We start from the raw sequence: 20,407 nt of genomic DNA on the forward strand, positions 1-20,407 counted from the left end.
AAAAAGTAAACGCACACTCTTTAGCCCCTGTGTAGGGTATATTGACTTATTGACTTATTGTTCATTTATTATGTTTAGATACCTAATGTTTTATATTTAATTAACTTTTTCATATCATGTTGTTTTTTTTACAGTGGAATCTATGGTGATTAAGAATGTCCATGACCTGCTGAATGCTTTAAATGACACATTTAACTAAATGTTTAAAAAAAAAAAAAGAGAGAGACGTGCAAGAAAAGAAAAGAAAAAATAATCATGCAAATATATTGAGGGAAATATGTAATTTTATTTAAATGTATAAAATGATTTACTTCTGTAAGGGAGGGTTTAATGAGCAGTTTGCTGATCCAAAATAAATCCATAGTACAAAGGTAACTGTAGGAATACAAGCATAGCCTCTTGACAGTGTACAGCTGCATGCATGAATGAGAACATCCTTTGAATTACATCAGTTTCTAAATATGAACCAACATTATTAACCTCAACCCTTTATTTACACAGTAAGCATAATAAAGCTCTGCTATGACACATATCCAGTAGTGTACCATAAATGAGGTCAAGAGTCAGAGAAAAAAAAAAAGTCAAGCTTTGGCCTCAAACCACTTTTTTGGTTACAGGTTTAAGTTGACCATAGGTCATAGAGAAAGACGGGAAATGACTTGGTTGAAATATACATTAAGGATCACAACTGATGACTGATCAACAAATGTGATTGATGTACATATCCACCACACTTGCCCAATCACTTACTGCTAGTTATTCTTCATCATCAATACTGCTGGCATGACAAAAAAAGGAATACAGACACTTAATTTTGTTGCTTTTTAATGAATGAAATATTTCTCAGCCACATCTTTTACTTCCGTCAACATGAAAAACTGTTACAGACAGTGGCAGAAAAGAATATGTATATACTTAACATATAGTCTTCCAAGAAAAGCTGTGGTTGCCATTTCACAGACATAGACAGGTAAACAAGTAAGACAATTTCCAGATTACTTCTGCTCTCTACAGAAGGTCTGGCTTAAGATGACCTGTCCAAAATCCATTTCTGGCCATGTGAGCTGTATATTCATTAATTGCAAGCATAGTGCTCAAAATATTACGTTCTAATTTTTTTTCCCCAATTTATTTTTTTCAGAAAAGGGCTTCCAAGTATATATGCCCTAATGCAAGTTTCAAATAACCACCCAAATAGTGCCAAAAAAAACAAACATGTTGCTTCGACTGCTTTGCTTTATAAAATAAACATTTGGCCTCAGAGACCAAGATGCAAAAAAATACGAACAATAAACTCATGTTCATTAAGGATCAATATAACCACATGAACCCGATGGTACAAAGCTTGTTGTCCCTGCAATAATTTGTGGCTGAAAATAGAAAGTAATTTAGCTCAACCAAGATTTAAACCTAAGTGCTTACTCAACAGTATCCTGTATGTCTCTCAAGTGCTATTTTCATTTATAGCGCTTTACATGGAGAAAATGGAGACATGGCAACAGCTGAAGCAAAGCAAGAGACAAACCATGAAGTTCATCTCCCACACACCCCAGCCTGTCCAGCATGTCTTTATGCAGCTTTGACTCAAATTATTCTTGAGAAACGGGTACAAAGACTGAGCCAAGAGGGGCACATCAACCCCAGAAATAAAGTTTTTTTTTTTTTTTTTTTTTTACAAAAAAATGTCTAAAACAGTGAACAACAAGATGATTAGAACTGAACGCCTGGGCGACTCTTCAGTCTACTTTCACCGAACTTCAATGCTGGTTTGTGTAATGACAACATTATCAGGAGAGGAACGAGGAAACTTTAGACTGCCAGCATGCCGTATCCAGGGGAAAACATGCTGGAGCGGAAACCGGGGGTAAGAACCTGTAGACACCCCTCCTCCGCCTCCTAATCTGCTCTTCCTCCTGTGGATTAGTTCTTGATCGCTCCTCCATCTCCTTCACTTACAAAACGCTTCCGTCCTCTGTTGGAGGAAGTTTGAAAAACATGTTAGTGTAAACTTTGTAGGAACCTTACAATATTAAAATCGGTTAATAAGGTTGGATGTATTTACATTTGTCTTATTGTCAATCATTATCTTTTTTATCCTCTGTGCTACAGAGCTCCATTGTTGACTAAAAACTATTAAAAACACATCAATGATCCACACTGCTGCACTGGGTGACATTAACCTTCATTACCACAAACACAGGCACTGTGGTTTATTTTGAGTCAATACCACATTCACCATCCTGCTGCCAATTGTACTTGCTACTGCCCCAAAATGTGTATTATACTGCAGGTGAAAATACTACCCAAAATTCACTATTTACTCCCGTTATAAGTAATAAGTAAAAGTAAAGCTACAGTTCAACGTTGTTTCCAGGAAATTACTGAGCCTTTATTTAAACTTTAAAACTATACATGTGTGACACCTTTTAAAAGATTTACATCATAAACAGGAACAAGTGGACCTGGGACTGAGCGCCATAGACAGGGAAGGTAAGCCAGGAAGTATTGAAAAGACACACATACTACGTTGTTGGTTTTGGAGCCATTAAGAATTATTTTATTATGAGATATGAAAAAGGAAAATGTTTTCAAGTGCTGATAAATGGCCAACTCACCTGGCTGGACAGGCATCCCTCAGCTGTTTGGTGATGACAGACTCTTGGTAGCAGAGGTCCACAAAAGTCTCCATGATAGAATGGGCGTGTGGCACGTCAAGGTTGATTTCTGGGAGCTCGTCATAGACACGCTGGAAACCCTACACGGAAAACAGCATATGAAATTCACATCTTGTTAAAATCATGTACTTAAAGTGAGCTAAAAAATAGAACATTAAAAAGGCACTGACCCGGTTCATCTGATCCACAGTGATGAGGCCTGTTTTCCAGAAGGACTGCAGCAGCTTTATCATCATATGACTAGCAGTGTCTCCTTTTGACTCCAGCACCATCACTACAGCCTGAAAAAAAGAGATGATATAACATATGTGTGTAAGAAAGAGAAGTGTGCTGCTGCCATCCAATGTCCATCGCCTAATAATAAAAAGATGCACATTTCACCACACAGCGGCAGTGTTTGCCATTTTATTGAATACATGAAAAAGGAGAAGGTAAAGAGACACTCTTTTTTTTTGTTTATTAAGAAAACTTATTTCAATTTGTGGATATTTGTAGATAATAAAAATCTGCAACATTCCTACTGGATGAATCATTACTGAATGTGCAGAACAAAAATAGCACCAGGATATGCAACAGTACACTGTGTAAAGATTTGGTGACAAATTCGTGATCACCTGTTTTTATTTACAAAAGGAGATGACACACACTCCGAGAGAGAGAGAGAGAGAGAGAGAGAGAGAGAGAGAGAGAGAGAGAGAGAGAGAGAGAGAGAGAGAGAGAGAGAGAGAATTGGCTTTTCTTTAATAACAGCCAGTACCTAAACGTTTATGCCGTAACACCCACAACATAACAATCACTGAGCAATTAGTATGGAGAATAAACAGTTCCATGTTATGCAATGTGCCTCTCCATGTTGGATTGATTGATTTGGACTGAGCCCTTTTTTTTATTACATGTAGTGTAAATGAGAGAACGCCTCTGCCAGACACAAACTGTCCTTGGAACAGAAATTACATATATACATACATACATATATACATACATACATACATACATACATACATACATACATACATACATACATACATACACATATACACATACATACATACATACATACATACATACATACACACACACAACATGTCAATGTTTTAATTGGTTTAAATCTGTGTGCTTTTGCTTGTTTGTTTTCTTGGTGAATATGTAGAAAAGTGTGATTGTGGTTGTTTCATGCCCAAATAAAAACCAAACCAAGACTGACACAATAATTAGTCTTCAATACCTCATAGACCAGCTCATGGTGGAAGTGTGGGACTTCCAGGTCTCGCAGACAGTGCTCTGCCTCCGACACGTCTCCTGATACCAGGTACTCCTTGAGCAGGAGGTTCATCTGGAACAAACGCACACACAAATTAAAACATTAGTTTTGGTCTCTGTTGTTGTGGTTTCTGTGTGTACAAACCTTTGTTCCTATACACCCTACATATTGTGAGTTTCACAATTGTAGTTAAAATAAACCTTAAAACAGAATACAGACAGAGCTAAACACAGAGCTCAATAACACCTGAATATACTTTGCTTAAAAGCCATCCATCCATCCCTCCCTCCCTCCCCTGACTTCCTTGGTACATAAATCTCAGCACACATGTCAACAAGAAGAAAAAAAGAATGTCTTCCTGTTTGAAGCTGTGCTTGAATCTTTTAGTGTCTGCTTCATTTGTTAGTAATGCTTGGTTATGTCACTCGCCGCTGAGCTGCACACACACCGACCATTTTGCTAAAAAAATACTTATTTATGGAACAATTAGTCATACCACTTGAGATTAGAGTGGAGCGTGATTGATGCAACAAGTTAAAAACCCCTCAAAGCTACACCGACAGCTGTGAGTCAACTCTGGGTCTAATTCACTGAGCTGGGGGAGTGTGTTGTCCAAGCATCTGAGAAAAAAACAACATGGGGATGTAATGTGGACAGGCAGGATAGTGACAAGAGGAGAGGGAAACTGAAAAGATTAGAAGAGGCTGCAAGCAAAAGCACAATAATAGCGTGAATGGGAAAGCAAGTGAGAGCAGCGAGTGAAAGAGGCCTTGTGCCTCCTGCAGCCCAGTGCGTTTCCCCTGAGGCTGCACACAACCAGGCAGGAAATCAAAATTTGACAGCCTGTGGCTCTGAGGTCTACTGAGGCGTACACAATGCTGTATGACTGAGAACACTGACAGACCACGCTCCCATTTCTAAACAAGCACAAAATCCCTTACAATGTTGCATAACTTACAATTTACAAGATGAGCACTTGAAACTCCCACACCATCCACACCCACATAGGCATGAATAATTCCAGAAATTCCACATCATGGAACGATAATTGTGTGCATTTACTGTGTGTGTGTGTGTGTGTGTGTGTGTGTGTATGCAGTTAAAGGCTAGGGTGTGCATCTGTGTCGGCTCCTCCTGTGCCCTCGTTTTTGCAATTCCCACTTCTCAGGGTAGAAAAGTGCTCTGCTGACACAGCAACTCAGCAGAGGGTTGGCCTGCAGCTCTCTACCCAGCATGCATTTCTGCCTTCTGTTTATCTTATGTAATGCCAATAAAGAAGCAGAGCTTGTCAATACAAACTACTGACCTCAGGTGTTTGGGATTATATATTAACTCATTTTTAATATAGAAACGAGAAAGTTACTCATCAGTTCATCATCCTTTTTTAAAAATGTGCTTACCTCTTTGACGAGATGTTTGACAGGTCTCAGGCCTCCACCCACACCCCACACATTATCTAGACGAACCATCTCCCTCTTCATGTTCAGCAGCACTTCGGCACGGTCTAAAGCCACTCTGAAAAAGAAAATCACAAAAATATGAATTTCTGTCGCACAGAAATAGAGATATAGTATCTACATTAAGTGTAAGTTTGTTATAGGCAAAGAGGGATTTACCCATGGGAGGTCGAAAATTACCAAGATAACACTACAACATAGATGTTTTATTCTACCCAAACATGATGTGATAAACACGCTGTACTCAAGGAGAAGATGACATATGTTCCTCTTAAAAAGTGAAAAGTAGAGGCTTTTCTCAACATCAAAACAGTCGTATATAAAAAGGTTAATTTAAAAAAATAAAATAATAAGCTACTGTATCTGCATTTTAGTTTTGCTGGTCTCGGCTCACCTGGCATGATCACAGTCCACTTTGCCCTTGTAAAAGTCCAGGAATGACATTGGGAGGACGTGGTCCGCTATGGCTCTGGCTATAAACTGGCCTAACATCTGAGAGACATTAGGGAAAAAAAAAAAAACATCAGGATGCATCTCCACATCTCGGTTGTTTTTTTGTAGTCCAATAAGTATAGCAATATGGCTAAATGTAGACGTCTACCTGTGGAGCCTCCGGTGTATCCAGTATGAGGTCCGGCAGCTCTTTCAGTATCTTGTCGAAGGCGCGTGCCATTTCACTTTGTGACAGCATCTTGCCCAACAGATCAGACAGCAGGCGGGAGGTCAGCTCTCTGTGGCTGGCCTTGCCTTCGAGAGACAGGGACACAGCCAGGGAGGAGAACTCGTACTTATGTTGGCCCAGGTTGAGCCCCTTCAGCAACATCTGACAGGAGGACAAATAAGAACATTTTAGTTCAGCTGTGGAGCCAATTGATCAATACTGAATTAGTGTACAATAAACAAGTGTAAACTGAATGATACACTCTCTAACCAGTACGGTTACTGATCTAATGATCTGTGCAGACAAGCTCTCATTGAGTGAAGAGGACATGCTTTATTTGAAATCGTTTACCTGGACCTCTTTTGTGTCTCCATGTTCAAAGTACTCCTGTACAATTGGGTTGACCATTTTTTCCAGTTCCTTCTCATCTACCTCTGGCACAACTGTTGCATAAACTGTGTCCCCCTGTGCAGGAACAAACATTATTACTCCATCCCATATACACAAAAATGCACAACAAAGGATGCACATTCATTATGACATGAAAACATTATTTATATAATACATACATATATACACATTATTTGGAAACCAGAGTATAAACAATTATAACATGGCATAATAATGGGATTAATATCACTGAGATTTCTTAAAAAAAAATGCCAGTGTTATCTGTCCCTGTTCTATCCCTCTGTGATTATTTTTTTTTATATATATATATATATATATATATATATATATATATATATATATATATATATATATATATATATATATATATATATATATATATATATATATATATATATTAAACGTCTCTCTTGTCTCAGCGCTCGCATTAGTTAATGCCAAGAAGGTCAGTCAAAACCGGTCCAACTAACTTTGTTTTTCTTAACCTGGAGAACAATAGGAAGCATCGATAAAATCATAATCTTAGCAAAGATTGAATGCATTTTAAAAAAGAGCCTACAAACAATTATAAGGATATAACTAACTTGGCTTTTTTTTTTTTAAGAGAATAGCTGGCTCCAATTTTAATGTCCTGTAAAATCTAGAGCATAGCAAATAATTACTCAATTGTCTTGACCTCTACTGATAAGCCTGAGTTTATACAACAGGAAGACAAATATCAGTATGAAAAAGGATTGTAGCCAAAGTCGCTGATTCACTTTCCTGTTTTTTGTTTTTCCTTTGATGGGGAGAGAACCAAAACAATAATTTATGGCCAAGTACAAGCAAAAGACTGAACCAACATTTCTTGTCTCAACATGGAGGCTGATGATACTTTAACCAAGGAATTGATCAAAGGAGAGGAAGGGACCACTCTCAATCACTTTCCTTTGCATGGCTACTAAAATTATTTTTACATTTTGTCATTTACCCACATACAGGACGACCTGTACCATTTGGAAATCCTTCATCAGGTGATCCCCTCAGTGTGATTCAAAAGGGCACTGTCTGCACATGTCCTGTGTATTTTTCTAAACCACTCTGTCTCAGTTCCCTTTTAACACACTGACATCTTTTCCACTACAATCCCGCAACATTCAAGGCCAAATTGCACGGTCCTTTTCTGAGCTGTTCCCATAACCCCTATCAACTTTTTGACTGATGGAAGTTCTGTTCCCACTCTGCATTCAGTGAGCGTGACCTAACAGGGGACTAACAAAACCTGGCCTTCAGCATCACAGAGTTAGCTTGATAACGGGGTTAAAGATGAAAAATACTGTTGATTGTGATCGGACGGACCCACCTGGATGAAACAATCATGTGAGCAGGTTTGTTTTAAATGAACTTAGGCAAAATCAATTGGACGTTTTGACATAAAACCGCATCTGAACAGCAAATCCCAATAGATTAATTATCCAATATAAATTCTGGTTCTTTGATCGTATGCCATCTAAGATAATACAATTCATCACGAGAGATTGTTGCATTGTTTAAAAGGTCCCATGACATGGTGCTCTTTGGATGCTTTTCTATAGACCTTAGTGGTCCCCTAATACTGTATCTGAAGTCTCTTTCCCAAAATTCAGCCTTGGTGCAGAATTACAGCCACTAGAGCCAGTCCCACAATGAGCTTTCCTTAGTATGTGCCATTTCTGTGTCTGTAGCTATTGAGGAGGAGAGAGGGAGGGGCAAGGTGGAGGGTGGGGGTGTGGCCTTGACCAACTGCCACTTTGCTCATTTGAAAGCCACGATGCCTCTCTCTCATGGTTAGGCCAAATTCTCAGGCAAAGCAGAGAAAGGGAAGGTAACCTTGCTCCTTATGACCTCATAAGGAGCAAGATTCCAGATCGGCTCATCTGAGCTTTCATTTTCTCAAAGGCAGAGCAGGATACCCAGGGCTCGGTTTACACCTATCACCATTTCAAGCCAATTGGGGACCATAGGCAGGCTGGGGGAACGCATATTAATGTTAAAAAACCTCATAAAGTGAAATTTTCATGCAATGGGACCTTTAATTCAATAGAGAGACAATGCTCCATATGCTTGCTGTCTGAGTGTGGACAACTATTATCTTGTTCGCAGAGCAAAGCCTCTTTTATAGTCAGTGTGTTTCAGTAGCAGCCCTTCAACATCAGCACGTTTGTTTGACACAAGAAATAAAAAGGTGTCAGCTTTGATCAGTGGGCCTCTTTGGAACAAAAAGCTGCTCCGCACAACAGGTCAGACCAACAACAACTGTGACAAACTAACATCTGATGGGGATGGCCTTTGTGGCAAAACAGTTCATGTTCGGACTGCTGATGATGCTCAGATAACAGAAGCATTTTGAAAATAATAAAATAAAGTTCCACAACTTCCACAGTTCATAAGAAAGAACACATTTCCCTTATATTTAAAAGTTAAATGTTTTTACGACTATAAGGACAAACCCCGGGGCGCCACGGTGCCTAGGAGCTACGACCATGAGCCACAGCGCCCCCAGCTCACCTCCTGTCGGTCTCTTTGTTGCAGGTCATTTCCCATTTCTCTCTTTTCCTATTTCCTTTCATCTCTCTACTGCCATCTGTCTAATACAGACATACAACGCCCCCCAAAAAAATGAAAATAAAGAATGAAATAAATAATAAATAAAAAAGAAAAAGCTTTTGAGAGAGTCACATCTCTTTCAGACAAATATACATATTTTGAACAGTCAAAGTCTGCCGTAATTGCTTACCTGAGCGGACTCATCATAGTTAGGGTCCCGCATATCAGGTTCCTCATCTTCATAAACCATCCCAGCAGCCCCCCAAACTCCTTTACCACCTGCCCCACCTGGAGACAACCAGCAGACAAACCATAAAGGCAAGTTCACCATTATCATTATGTGAAAAAAAGCCACTGCCATAAAAAAGGCTGTGGCAGCTTCAAAAAAAAAGAAAGCTGAATGCACCATTGTAGCTCAAATGTACCTTTTTTTGGCAGGCCTCTGCCTTTGCCTGTCCTGGATTTGCGGTCACTGGTGTTGACTTTGCCCTTTGGGCTGTGTGGGTCACTTCCGGACACCTCTCCTGACTCAGAGAAAGACTCGCTGGTGGAGTTGCGGGAGGAGGACTTGCGCAGGCGACGCTTGGCTTTGGCTTTGAGTCGTGCCTCGTGGAGCGCTTTCTCCTGAGGCGTCCAGTTACCGTTCACCTCCGCCTCATTCAGCAAGTCATCGTCAACGGTGTAGGGATGGTTAGCGTCTGCCAGGTTGTCGTCAAAAGAGAACACCCCTGTGGTCAGAAAAATAGAAAGACGGATGGATGTTAAGGATGCGGTTTGTCATCGTACTGCCATAAAAACGTGAAAGTCACTGTAGACAGTCAAGTACAGTATACGACTAGAGTATGTGGACACAATAGCAACAGTTTTGGAAATACCCTTTCCAACTTCAACACAACGCCAGGGTGCATAGTGAGACAAAACTTCAGCATTGTCCGACCTCACTAATGCTCTTGTGGCTAAATGGGAGCAAATCCCTGCAGCCAGTTTCCAAACCCTTATGGAAAGACTCCCAGAAGAGTGGAGGCTGTTATATGTTCTACAGTGACATATACAGTAGGTGTATTAGATGTTCAGGTGTCCACATGTTATGCCATGTAGTGTAGTGTTTATTTGGCTTTCATTTTACTTGGGTGACATGATTCCCAGAAACAAACATTAGTAAGAATGTAAATCAAACAAAAAAGTATGTAAATATCTATTAGAGACTATTTGTTTCTGTGTCCAAACAATGGAATACTAATAATCTTAATAATAATTCAATCGTACTGGTGAATTTTTAGACATATGCCATTTTTACAACTGTGGCAAAAAGCTTTATGGCACAGCTCTGAGAAACACAAGTCTAACATGTATAAATATTGTCTGCAAACACATTTCTACAGTTCTGGTGAAAAGACAAAGTCATGTCCTGCATGTCGTTGCTGTAAACCCAAGGATTTGGTATGCAACAAACGGCTCATGACAATAGTGAGACATATTTACGGTTAACTTTCTGTTATCTGCACTTTAAAAAAAAAACTAAAGTTCATCACAGGCGCATTCGGAAAACTGCACAAACACCTTTGAACCACAGCAACACTGGCTCAGGGCATGAAAACAATGCTTTCCATATACAGTATCAGGGCCGTGTTATGCACATCAAGCCAAAAGGTCACCAACACCCAAAACAGACATAAGATGGCAGCACAAATTCACACCCACAGTCCTGCAACAGCAGGCGTCAACATTTAGGTGTGACATGTATAGCCTACATTATACAGTAATAAATGGACTACTTTTATGTTTTTGTAGCACAATCTATTAGGCGCGTATATGTGTTGTACAGTTTTTTTGATTCAGCCAGTAGAGAACCATAAAACATCTGGAGTCTCATTTTCCAGTGTAAACAAGCCACATACACATCAAAAATCACTGCATATAGTAAGTTAAAGCGTCTGCCCAGGTTGCTTCTTGGTGTGGAGACAAGTTGGATCGGAGTGTCCCAGCAGGCATGGGAGGAGGGAAGGAGCAAAGGGGAACACATGCTGAAGAAATGCTGACACCACTTCCTTTTTTTCCCTCTCCGTATTCTCGCGATATGTCTGCAGCAGCTAGAGCAGACCTGACTACATATGGCATGGTTGGGTCTGTGACTGGCCACATGCCCAGGCTGTAGGAGAGAAGGAAAGCAGGACGAGGAGGAATGTTTTAGGGTGTAATGAATACTTACAGGCCATGGGCCCATACAGGCCATGGGCCCAAATGGCAGTTTGAGGATTTATAGATTACAGGACATGTAGAAAACATACAGAGGGAGGGGTGGGAATGTCCAAGCCACAGATAAAACTAACAGTCTTAAAAAGCAGCTGTAGTCTGTGTGCTTCAAAAGTACCAAATGGTTACAACTGGGGTAATTGTATCATACTTCTGATAGAAGAAAAAAAAACATTTACTTGCAACCTACTTTATGAAAAAGGTATTCAAAAAGATCTCAAATGTTTAACTTTGAGTGTGAATAACAAATGAACGGAAGCACCTTTCCCCAAAGCAGGACACCTCCCTGAATTAACCTGTTGCAGTAAGAGCAGCACCACACCCTTGGCCTTCAAAATCTGTAAACAGCCGACCATGTGTGATCTCCTCCTCCTGTTCCGTCTCCTATCCTCATGTAGGCCACAAGGCCCGCCAGTGCAATAAATTAGAAACTAACCAATGGCTGCAAGCCAAATACACGACCGGCCAATTGGAAAAAGAGCAGAAAAATCACAAGGCAGAAAAAGTCAGAGACGCTTGCCAAGACGAGAGTTGCTAAACAAACAGAACAAAATGCAGCGAGCTACGTTTTTGACACTGCACAGATCGTACCAACTTCAACTGCTGAAGTTCTTGTCTTAAGGTCTGTGTCACTGTGCGTCTCAAAAAGCTCCAGCAACAAACTCACTGTTGTGAACCCTTCACCCCTACCAGAGCACAACAAAATGAATACCAAACACAACACTGTCATGAGGGTTTTCAAAACCACCCCCACATCTAACCAATTTTAAACACACAGCCAGATGCAGGACAGCAGAGGACCTTTGTCCTACATGTTGTGTGGGAGCTTTCCACAGCCAGTGAGTCTAAACAGCAGTGTTGAGGATTTTTTTGTTTTAGGTCACCATTCAGTAGTAAGGTTTATGAATGAGAAGGTCAGTGGAGCACATTCCTCCTGAGGTACAGTCCTAGATTTCACAACTGTAAATTGAACTAAGTATGCACTGGCACGATTACAATTTTTGGGGGAATCTGTCAAATGTAGTAGCATTTTCATATCCCTCCCACTCCACTCAAAAACCTGCTGCACTTGTATGTGCAGAATGATGCCATGGGCAGAGTTTGACACTAGAAGGTTGTTGACAACATGCATCTACTGAAGCTCACATTAAATCCAAGTATGGGGTGTATAGATATGAGCAGGCAAACTTTGGAAATTAGCAATATTTGCATATTCATAAATTCTGAATTTTACAGTGATTTTTTACAAGTTTTAACTAGTTAAACTTCCATTTGTTAAAAAAAAAAAAAAAAAAAAAAAACTATTATTCAAAGCAGAGGCTCTCTGGACAGGTCTTAAAACATTTTTAATCTTTAAAGACAGCAATGCATGTTTATGCAGATGACACAGATTTGTTTTTGCATGTCTACTGTGAAAGGCTCAACTAACTCAAAATGGCTTTGACTTAGATTCAGACAAAAACTTTGTGAAATGAGCAAAGTTTAATAAATCCCTGTGCTGAAATGTACTGCAAGACATCCAAGACTGCCAGAGACTTGTGCATATTAACTTTTGATGACAATGTGTAAAATTGTTTATAATAAGGCAGCAGTAGGTGATTTAACATGCACAAACCAACAGATTCATAACTTTGTTTGCTTTGCTATGCCTTTATACTTTTCCTTCTATTCTTCATTCCCCTCCTCCCTGTGTTTAAGTCTACGTCAGTTTGTGAATCACAATAAGCCCGGACGCTTAAAAGGAAACAAAACTAAGTCACAGTTTAACATCCTGGTTAAATAAGCCTTTAAATCTACTAAAAAAGGTTCATTCTCTGTCAACCCACGCACATACTTTTTAAGTGTGTGATGTCCTCTAAGGCCAAACAAGAATCAGCACAATAATATTGGGGACAGTAGAAAACAGCCCTACTGTATTGGGTCCTGTGGTGATTATCTATCAAGGGAGAAAAGGGTGTGGACATCTGAGGGGTTTAACTGTCATTTCATTTAATGAAAGCAGACAGAGAATTTTACTTAAAAACATGTTTCAGACACATCGCCTGACCTTGTGTGCATATGGTGACTCGTGTTTAAACATACAACAGTAACAACGGAGGCTGGCCACACACACACACACAGCACAAATAAAAGCACAAGGGTTTCCGCTGGTGAAACACTTATGTCTCTTCTTTTATTAATGCAGGGAGGGAAAAATGAACAACTTCATTTAATGGGAACTTGTACAGTTTTGCTGACTGTGCTTCTTGAGTCAAACTTTAACAGCTGCAGAGCAACAACACAGATAAAGTGCACTAGGCGGTACATACAAAAGATTAGAGCAACCAAGATAAACGGTTGAGTCTGATAACATGTTTTTTTTTTTTTTTTTTTTTTTTTTTATAATCAGCATCGTTTCCACTGGTGCCCAGTAATGCACTACTTTGCACCGGTGGTTTGCTCAAAACTGAAGCCCTTTATGCAAATGGATGGTGTGTAAAAACATGTTTTCATGAATGTATGTGGGGTGAGGAGGGTTAACAAAAGAAGAAAGCTTAAGACCATAACATAATGTGTACTCAGCAGGCCACGAAGAAATCTGGCTTGACATCTTTGGCAGTTGGTTTCTTCCATAGTGCTCTAAACGCATGTATTTACCCAAGGAGTTTGGAAATGCTCTCACAGCTCTAAATCTGCACTCCTCACAGCACAGACCTGTAAACAAGATTATGTATAGTAGAACATTACTTGACAAGTAATGTTCTATTTGATATAAAATCCATTGATATAAAATGAATGTCTAATTTTCAGACCCAATTTTTAGATGTTTGTCATGTGTTAAGGTAAAATAACAAAAATGCACCTTCCCTAAAAACACACCACAAGTTGAGTTGTTTAAGGATTTTGCTCTTATGACAAAAGAAATCATTGTCTCCTGTAGGGCTGGGCGATATGGACCAAAAGTCATATCCCGATATATTTTGGCTGAATATCGATATACGATATATATCCCGAAATTTTTTCCGCAAAGTGAGAGCAAATGTTCAGTCAAAGTCAAAGCCAAATATGACATGTCACATGTCAGATTCATAGAAACCGGTTGCAAAATCAAATGAATAAATAATAAACAGGTTTCTTCACCTGGTTCAATGCTCAGCTGTTCAAATAACAATAAATTGTAAACATAAATACTGTATAACAACAGGAGTACCTTTTTTGAAATCAAAGCTCCATAAGGTTTGTTTTAGTTTTTTCCAACGTTTTAAATTGTTAAATTTTTCTTCTACACATTTTCAGCGCTTATTTCTACGTCCCATATTTTCTGATATAGGGCTGGGCGATATATAGAGAAAATCAGATATCATGATATTCTTGACCAAATACCTCGATATCGATATTGTGGCGATATATTCTAGAGTCGACAGTTGGTGCTCTCGCAAAATATCTTCACACTTAGATTTTAGATAAATAATCATTAATAATAGAACAGTCTGGTAAGTTCAGAAAAGTACATCACTTCACTGTAATGCAGCCTTTAAAAGCAGGAAAAGACACTTATGGTCATATCACGATATTACGATATCCAAAATCTAAGACGATATCTAGTCTCATATCACGATATCGATATAATATCGCCCAGCCCTAGTCTCCTGTACAAAGCTGCATCATGGCATAACTTCATAACTCTTCAAATGTTTATGGAGAGATGGGCACTAGTGGCACATGCTACTGTGTGTCAGAACTATGTATTTACATGTCAGCTGTTTTGTTATGAATGAGTTGATGTCATAAAAAGATGGCTCGAGAATTTTAATGCTGAACAAACAGGATGATGCAAATAAAATGCAATGAGAGGCTTGCTTTTTTACAGATATTTCATAATCAAATACATTCAAATGGGTTTTTGGTTTCTGGTGAGACTAGCAACTTTAAGACATTACTTTTAGGCTCTGGTAACCTATCCATAACTAATTCCCAATAAACCGTAACCACTAGTTATGACCCTAATACAGATGTCTTTAAAGCAAGGATAACTGATTGTTTGAGAAGACTTGTGTACTATACCATGTAGCCTAAGTTTGACACATTTCCCATACTGTTATGCGTCTTCAGTGTCCAGATTGACCCACAATGTATCAAGGAGTTGTTTTGTCCTCCTTTTTTCCCCCCAGCACAGACAATGAAGTGTGTGTGTACCTCATCAAGAGAGGCAACTCAATCAAGCGTGGCTGACCTTCCTCGAGAAAAGGGCCAGTCTGTGCACTGAAGCACCAGCTGCTTTGACACACACACACACACACACACACACACACACACACACACACACACACACACACACACACACACACACTTATTTCTGTGTAACCTTCAGTTATGTGTGTTTTTTGGGCACAACTCACAACACAAGGTATTTATGTTTGGGGTTAAATGCCACTTACACCTGTGACATTTCAGTTTGATACATTGCAAGCGGTTGGCAGTGCTAACAATATATTTCTACTATTTATGTAACCTTTAAATACACAGCAACGGAGAGATTATGTAAGGCTCTCCTATTGGCTCTTATGGGCTATATACATGTCGACGTCATGGCTTGGCTGAGCGAGGAAAGCACTGAAACCAGTGTACCATGAGCTCAAATATCATTCAAAAAAAGCCTGTGCAATATAAATCACAATTATTACCATTATTGAGACATTGTGCGCATTAAGAACGTATGTTTGGTGCTGCCCGAATTGTCCGAAACTGCTTCCTGTTTTTGTATTTCTCAACGATAAAACTGACTGCGATCGTGTTCGGCAAGCAACTGCTTATCAAAATATCCAATTTCATGCAGGAAAGGGGCGTCTGGAAAAAAAAAAAAAAAAAAACAGGAACCAAAACAACTAAATCTTACTCATGCATGTACTCGTTTAACAGCGAAAATGGAACAGCAAAAGCCCCTGCGTATCAAAACAATACAAAACATATGTGCAAGCAACGACTTCTCAAAGCGGAAGTAAGCATTGTGGCCTCGTCCAATCAGAAACGCGAAAGGGTTAAATGTAAAAGCAGTCCCAACAACAAAACACCGTAACCAAGCTCCTAAAATGCAAAAATGCAAATGGAGCTCGGGTGTAATTGCAGCGTGTAAAAAGTGCAAAGCTGCTTAAGTGTTTAGGGATCGTTGCACCAGTGCCCGTGTGTGTGGGTGTGCTTGGGTCTGATTTTAACGGAGCACATGGTGGAGTATGGCTGGCGCTGCTGCTGCCCATCCCATGCAGGGACAATGGATCAGGGAGAGCACGCCAGCAGGCCCGTCGGTAGCTCCCTGATACTCTGCAACCGATGTACGCTAACGTTACATAAAGCGAGGCAGAATTCATTCACTCACCGTCAGCTTTTGGAGCCAAGGACCACGTATCCACTTCAGTCGCCATGGCTCTCTCCAAATGCTCGATTAAAAATCCTTACGGTGAGCTCCTCCTGTCAAGCTTCAGCTGCAACAAATCCCCCCCCCAAAAAAAATAAAAATAAACAGCAAGCCAAACGTCTGCAGAACAAGATATTTAGTGTAGCAGTCTTTTGACAAATGCTACGTGTTGGTAGGGAGAAACCTTTGTTGTGCTGCACGGTATCAACTGCAGAAAACACAAAACAAATAATTTAACTGAATTACAAAGAGCTCGAAGAACCAATGAGGGAAATAATAAGGGGTTACGGATGGGAAGAGTAAAATAACGCGGAGGGAAGCTAGGTTAGTCGCAGAGTATTTCAGCAAACAACCTGATAAACACTCTGTTTTTAACTTTGCAAGTGTAAGCTAAGTAGAGTCACGTGAACAAAACGCGGCTGGGGAGTGGTCAGTTGAGGGGGTGGGTGCTGGTCCTCTCTGACCAATCACAGAGCAAGAAAAACACGTCTACTGTTGTGTCAATGTCTAGAATCAATGCAAAATGATCCCCCAAATGTATCTTTCTCTCGTATTACTAATTAAAGACAAGGACAATCCGTATCAAAAAGTTTTTCTAGCATACATCATCTAACATTCTTTATACATATTTAATTATTCTACTTTTTGTCATGTTTATGAGGTATTCTGATATAATTTTCCTTCTTTTGGTTCAAGTTGCGAGGTGGATGTTGAACATTGGCATTGTTAAATATTGTATCAACTTGTATCAAGTACAGTTTTTTTTTTTTTTAATTAAAAGTCAAGTTTCTTAAGCATTATAATGCTTTTTTGTGGGAATTGCTGCAAAAACAGTGGCTGCTGGATGTATTTGTTTGCTGGGTTCACTCGTAACACGCCTTTGTGAATTTTATTTATTTTACACTAAATAATTCAAAATGTGATCGTGGCCTAGGGGTCTGATGTTCCTAGTTTGTATCCGGTTGGGGACTTCTATATGTTGTTTCATGTCCTTCTGCAGCTCACCACTGTCTCATATCTAATAAAGGTAAACATTTCCCACAAATACTTGAGAAGGAAACAAATAAGAATAACAATCTATGCTTAATTTTAAACGAGTAATAAAAGGTAAACTTTCTGTTCTTGTGAACATGAAAAAAGCATTATAATCCACATTGAAGTATTTTTGTCATCCACATTCACACCACCAGATGGAGCTGAAAACACATGCAGCTAAGTTTGGTGATGGCCAATTAGCATTTAGGTGCCCCCTTGGTGCAAATTTTCTAGGCTTCCTGCTGCAGCTTTCCTGTATGGTAATTTGATTAAACCAGTATTAATTTAGGGATATGCAACATGTGTGTTTGAGGCTGAAATAATTAATGTCTTGAAAAAACATTTTGACACTGGTACCACCATCTGCAAAGCAGGCCTCAAGATTATGAATAATGTATGTATGCATAACATTTAATTCTGGAGCTTTTGTGCCCCCCTATAGTTTTGGGGACCCTAGGCAGATGCCTGCTTTGCCTGGTTGGTTATCCAGTCTTGGTCATAATAAGTCATATTTATAGTGGGACAGCAAATTCTTTTTTCTGCTCTGCTCATCTCATCAGGGTAAGAGGAACAATGCAAACTGGTGGGTCTTGTCAAGGCACATGGCAGAAGTTCATATATTACAAGCATGCATGACCACTAAAGACTGCAGATGTTCTCATACTGCGTGTAATGATTGTCCTCGCTGATACACAGTGCTGTCAGCTACACACAATCAAACATTCCAAACTCATTTCTTTGCGAGTTTACTCCTACAAAGATGAAGCCTTCAGAGTGAGTGCAGTCTGATGATTCATCCTGAGTCACTGTCACTGACCGCTACTCGTGAGTGGGTGTTCTTAGCTCATTCCCTGCTGAAATAAGTTAGTGCATTTGCTGTATTTCGAAGCAGAATACTGCTTGCACCCCAGGCAACTTCAACTATAGATAATGTTTACAAAAAGTACAGACATGTATTTGGTAGCACTTGTTAGCATTTATTTTGACACAAAAACCACAGTTTGTGTTGAATAAAGTAGCGCAGATGTCCGTGTCCAACAAGATAGAATTCCCAATGAGCATCAATGAAGAAAAAAAACCTCAAGCAGAAGAAACGTAAATACAACCCCACCTTCTGGAGAGGAGGAAAAAAAAAGCACCAGAATATGTGCCATCAAACAAGTTTCTAAAAATGTAAGAGCATCTCATTGTTTGTATTTTACATCAGAGTGTGCATCAGAAATCTCTATGCTATACACCAAGATACAAAATCAACTTGATATTCATGATGACATAAAAATGTTTGGATAATTACACTGACAAATATGTTAAATATCAACAACAATCAACTCTGGCCTCATAATAAGCAACAAAGACTTAACACCACAACAACACGGCCGACGATTACTCTCTCACACATGCGTACGACACACTGAAGAGCTGCAGGTAGAAGTGCACAAGGATACCCTCAAAGAACACCACATTTTGTAGCAATATTACTCTGAACTATTTCACGTACAATCACATACAAATACTTCTATAAATCCAGCTGTCTCGTAGCTGCAGGAGTAAAAGGAGAACACTTTTTGTTTCCCGGGAGACAAACAGTCGTGAGTAATCCTGAATCAACAGGGTTGGATGTTCTGTTTTTTTTTACGTGGCAAACCAGTTCAGCCGGACCAACGTGGGCTCTGCGTTTATACATATTTTTTTCAGTTCTTCAAATCTTGGCATTACAAAATTAAAGTCAGTACAAATATAGAGTAAATACTATCTTGATAAATTGAAGAACAGTCCTTTGCAGTCAAAACTCAGCGAGGTAACAGTCTTATATCAGGCCTTTGCCTTCTGTGGCAATGAGGGTAGGAGTTTGGGCATTTTTGTCTGTACATACAAGCTGCTCACAAGGCAAAATAAATCAAACTAGTTCAATACACTGAACTCCGATCAGTTTGGCTTCAATGTAAAATCAGAGTTAGGGTAAAACTAGCCCGTTTGTGCCTCTTGTGTGTTACGATTACATTCGAGCAGTGGTGGAAAAAGAATCGAGTAATTATCTTATCTTAAGTAATAGTGCTAATACCACACTGTAAAAATACTCTGTTACAAGTAAAAGTGCATTGAAAATGTTACTTAAGTAAAATTATGCAAGTATCATCAGGACAATTTACTTAAAGTATTAAAAGTACTCAATGCAGAAAAATCTTTACATTTTAGAAACAATCAACTACAGTAAGTGTTTAATAGACTTATCATTTAAGATGTACTTGTAGGCCTACACATTGTTGGGTAGTTTAATTAATAAAACATTGTATTTTATAAACTACATGTGTTGTATTTGTAAAGTAACTAGTAACTAAAGCTGTCAGATTAATGTAGTGGAGTAAAACGTACAATATTTCTCTCTGAAATGTAGTGGAGTAGAAGAAGAACGTGGCATGATAAGAAAATTTGTACTTACATGTAAGTACAGTACTTGAGTAAATGTACTTACATTACATTCCACCACTGCATTCGAGACACAGAGCTAAACATCGGTTTGAAAAATAAATACCAGAAAACTCCATAAAAAGGTCATTTAACAACACTTTCAGAATCAGAAAGGACAACTCTTTCCATCTAGCCATTGTTATGTTGCTGCACAAAAAAAGTTTCGACTTCATTCCCTATGTATATTGCCTATTGTTTAGTAGGACACAAGAAAAATATGAATGAATT

The 20,407-nt window shown here is 39.2% G+C and overlaps 1 protein-coding gene across 1 annotated transcript; it reads right to left on the reverse strand.

Moving 5' to 3' along the window:
• Positions 1-808: 808 nt before the first annotated feature.
• Positions 809-17,090, reverse strand: pdcd4a (programmed cell death 4a). The gene is made up of 12 exons (XM_028604436.1): positions 16,860-17,090; positions 16,637-16,742; positions 9,456-9,758; positions 9,221-9,318; positions 6,406-6,519; positions 5,995-6,216; positions 5,788-5,885; positions 5,337-5,451; positions 3,901-4,008; positions 2,846-2,956; positions 2,616-2,755; positions 809-1,972 (listed from the first exon to the last, which is right to left on the reverse strand). Exons 2-12 carry the CDS (start codon positions 16,680-16,682, stop codon positions 1,921-1,923), a joined length of 1,407 nt encoding a protein of 468 aa, XP_028460237.1. The 5' UTR covers positions 16,683-16,742; positions 16,860-17,090; the 3' UTR covers positions 809-1,920.
• Positions 17,091-20,407: the final 3,317 nt, after the last annotated feature.

The sequence above is a fragment of the Perca flavescens genome, chromosome 2, assembly GCF_004354835.1.
Source record: "Perca flavescens isolate YP-PL-M2 chromosome 2, PFLA_1.0, whole genome shotgun sequence".
NCBI classification, from domain to species: Eukaryota; Metazoa; Chordata; class Actinopteri; order Perciformes; family Percidae; genus Perca; species Perca flavescens.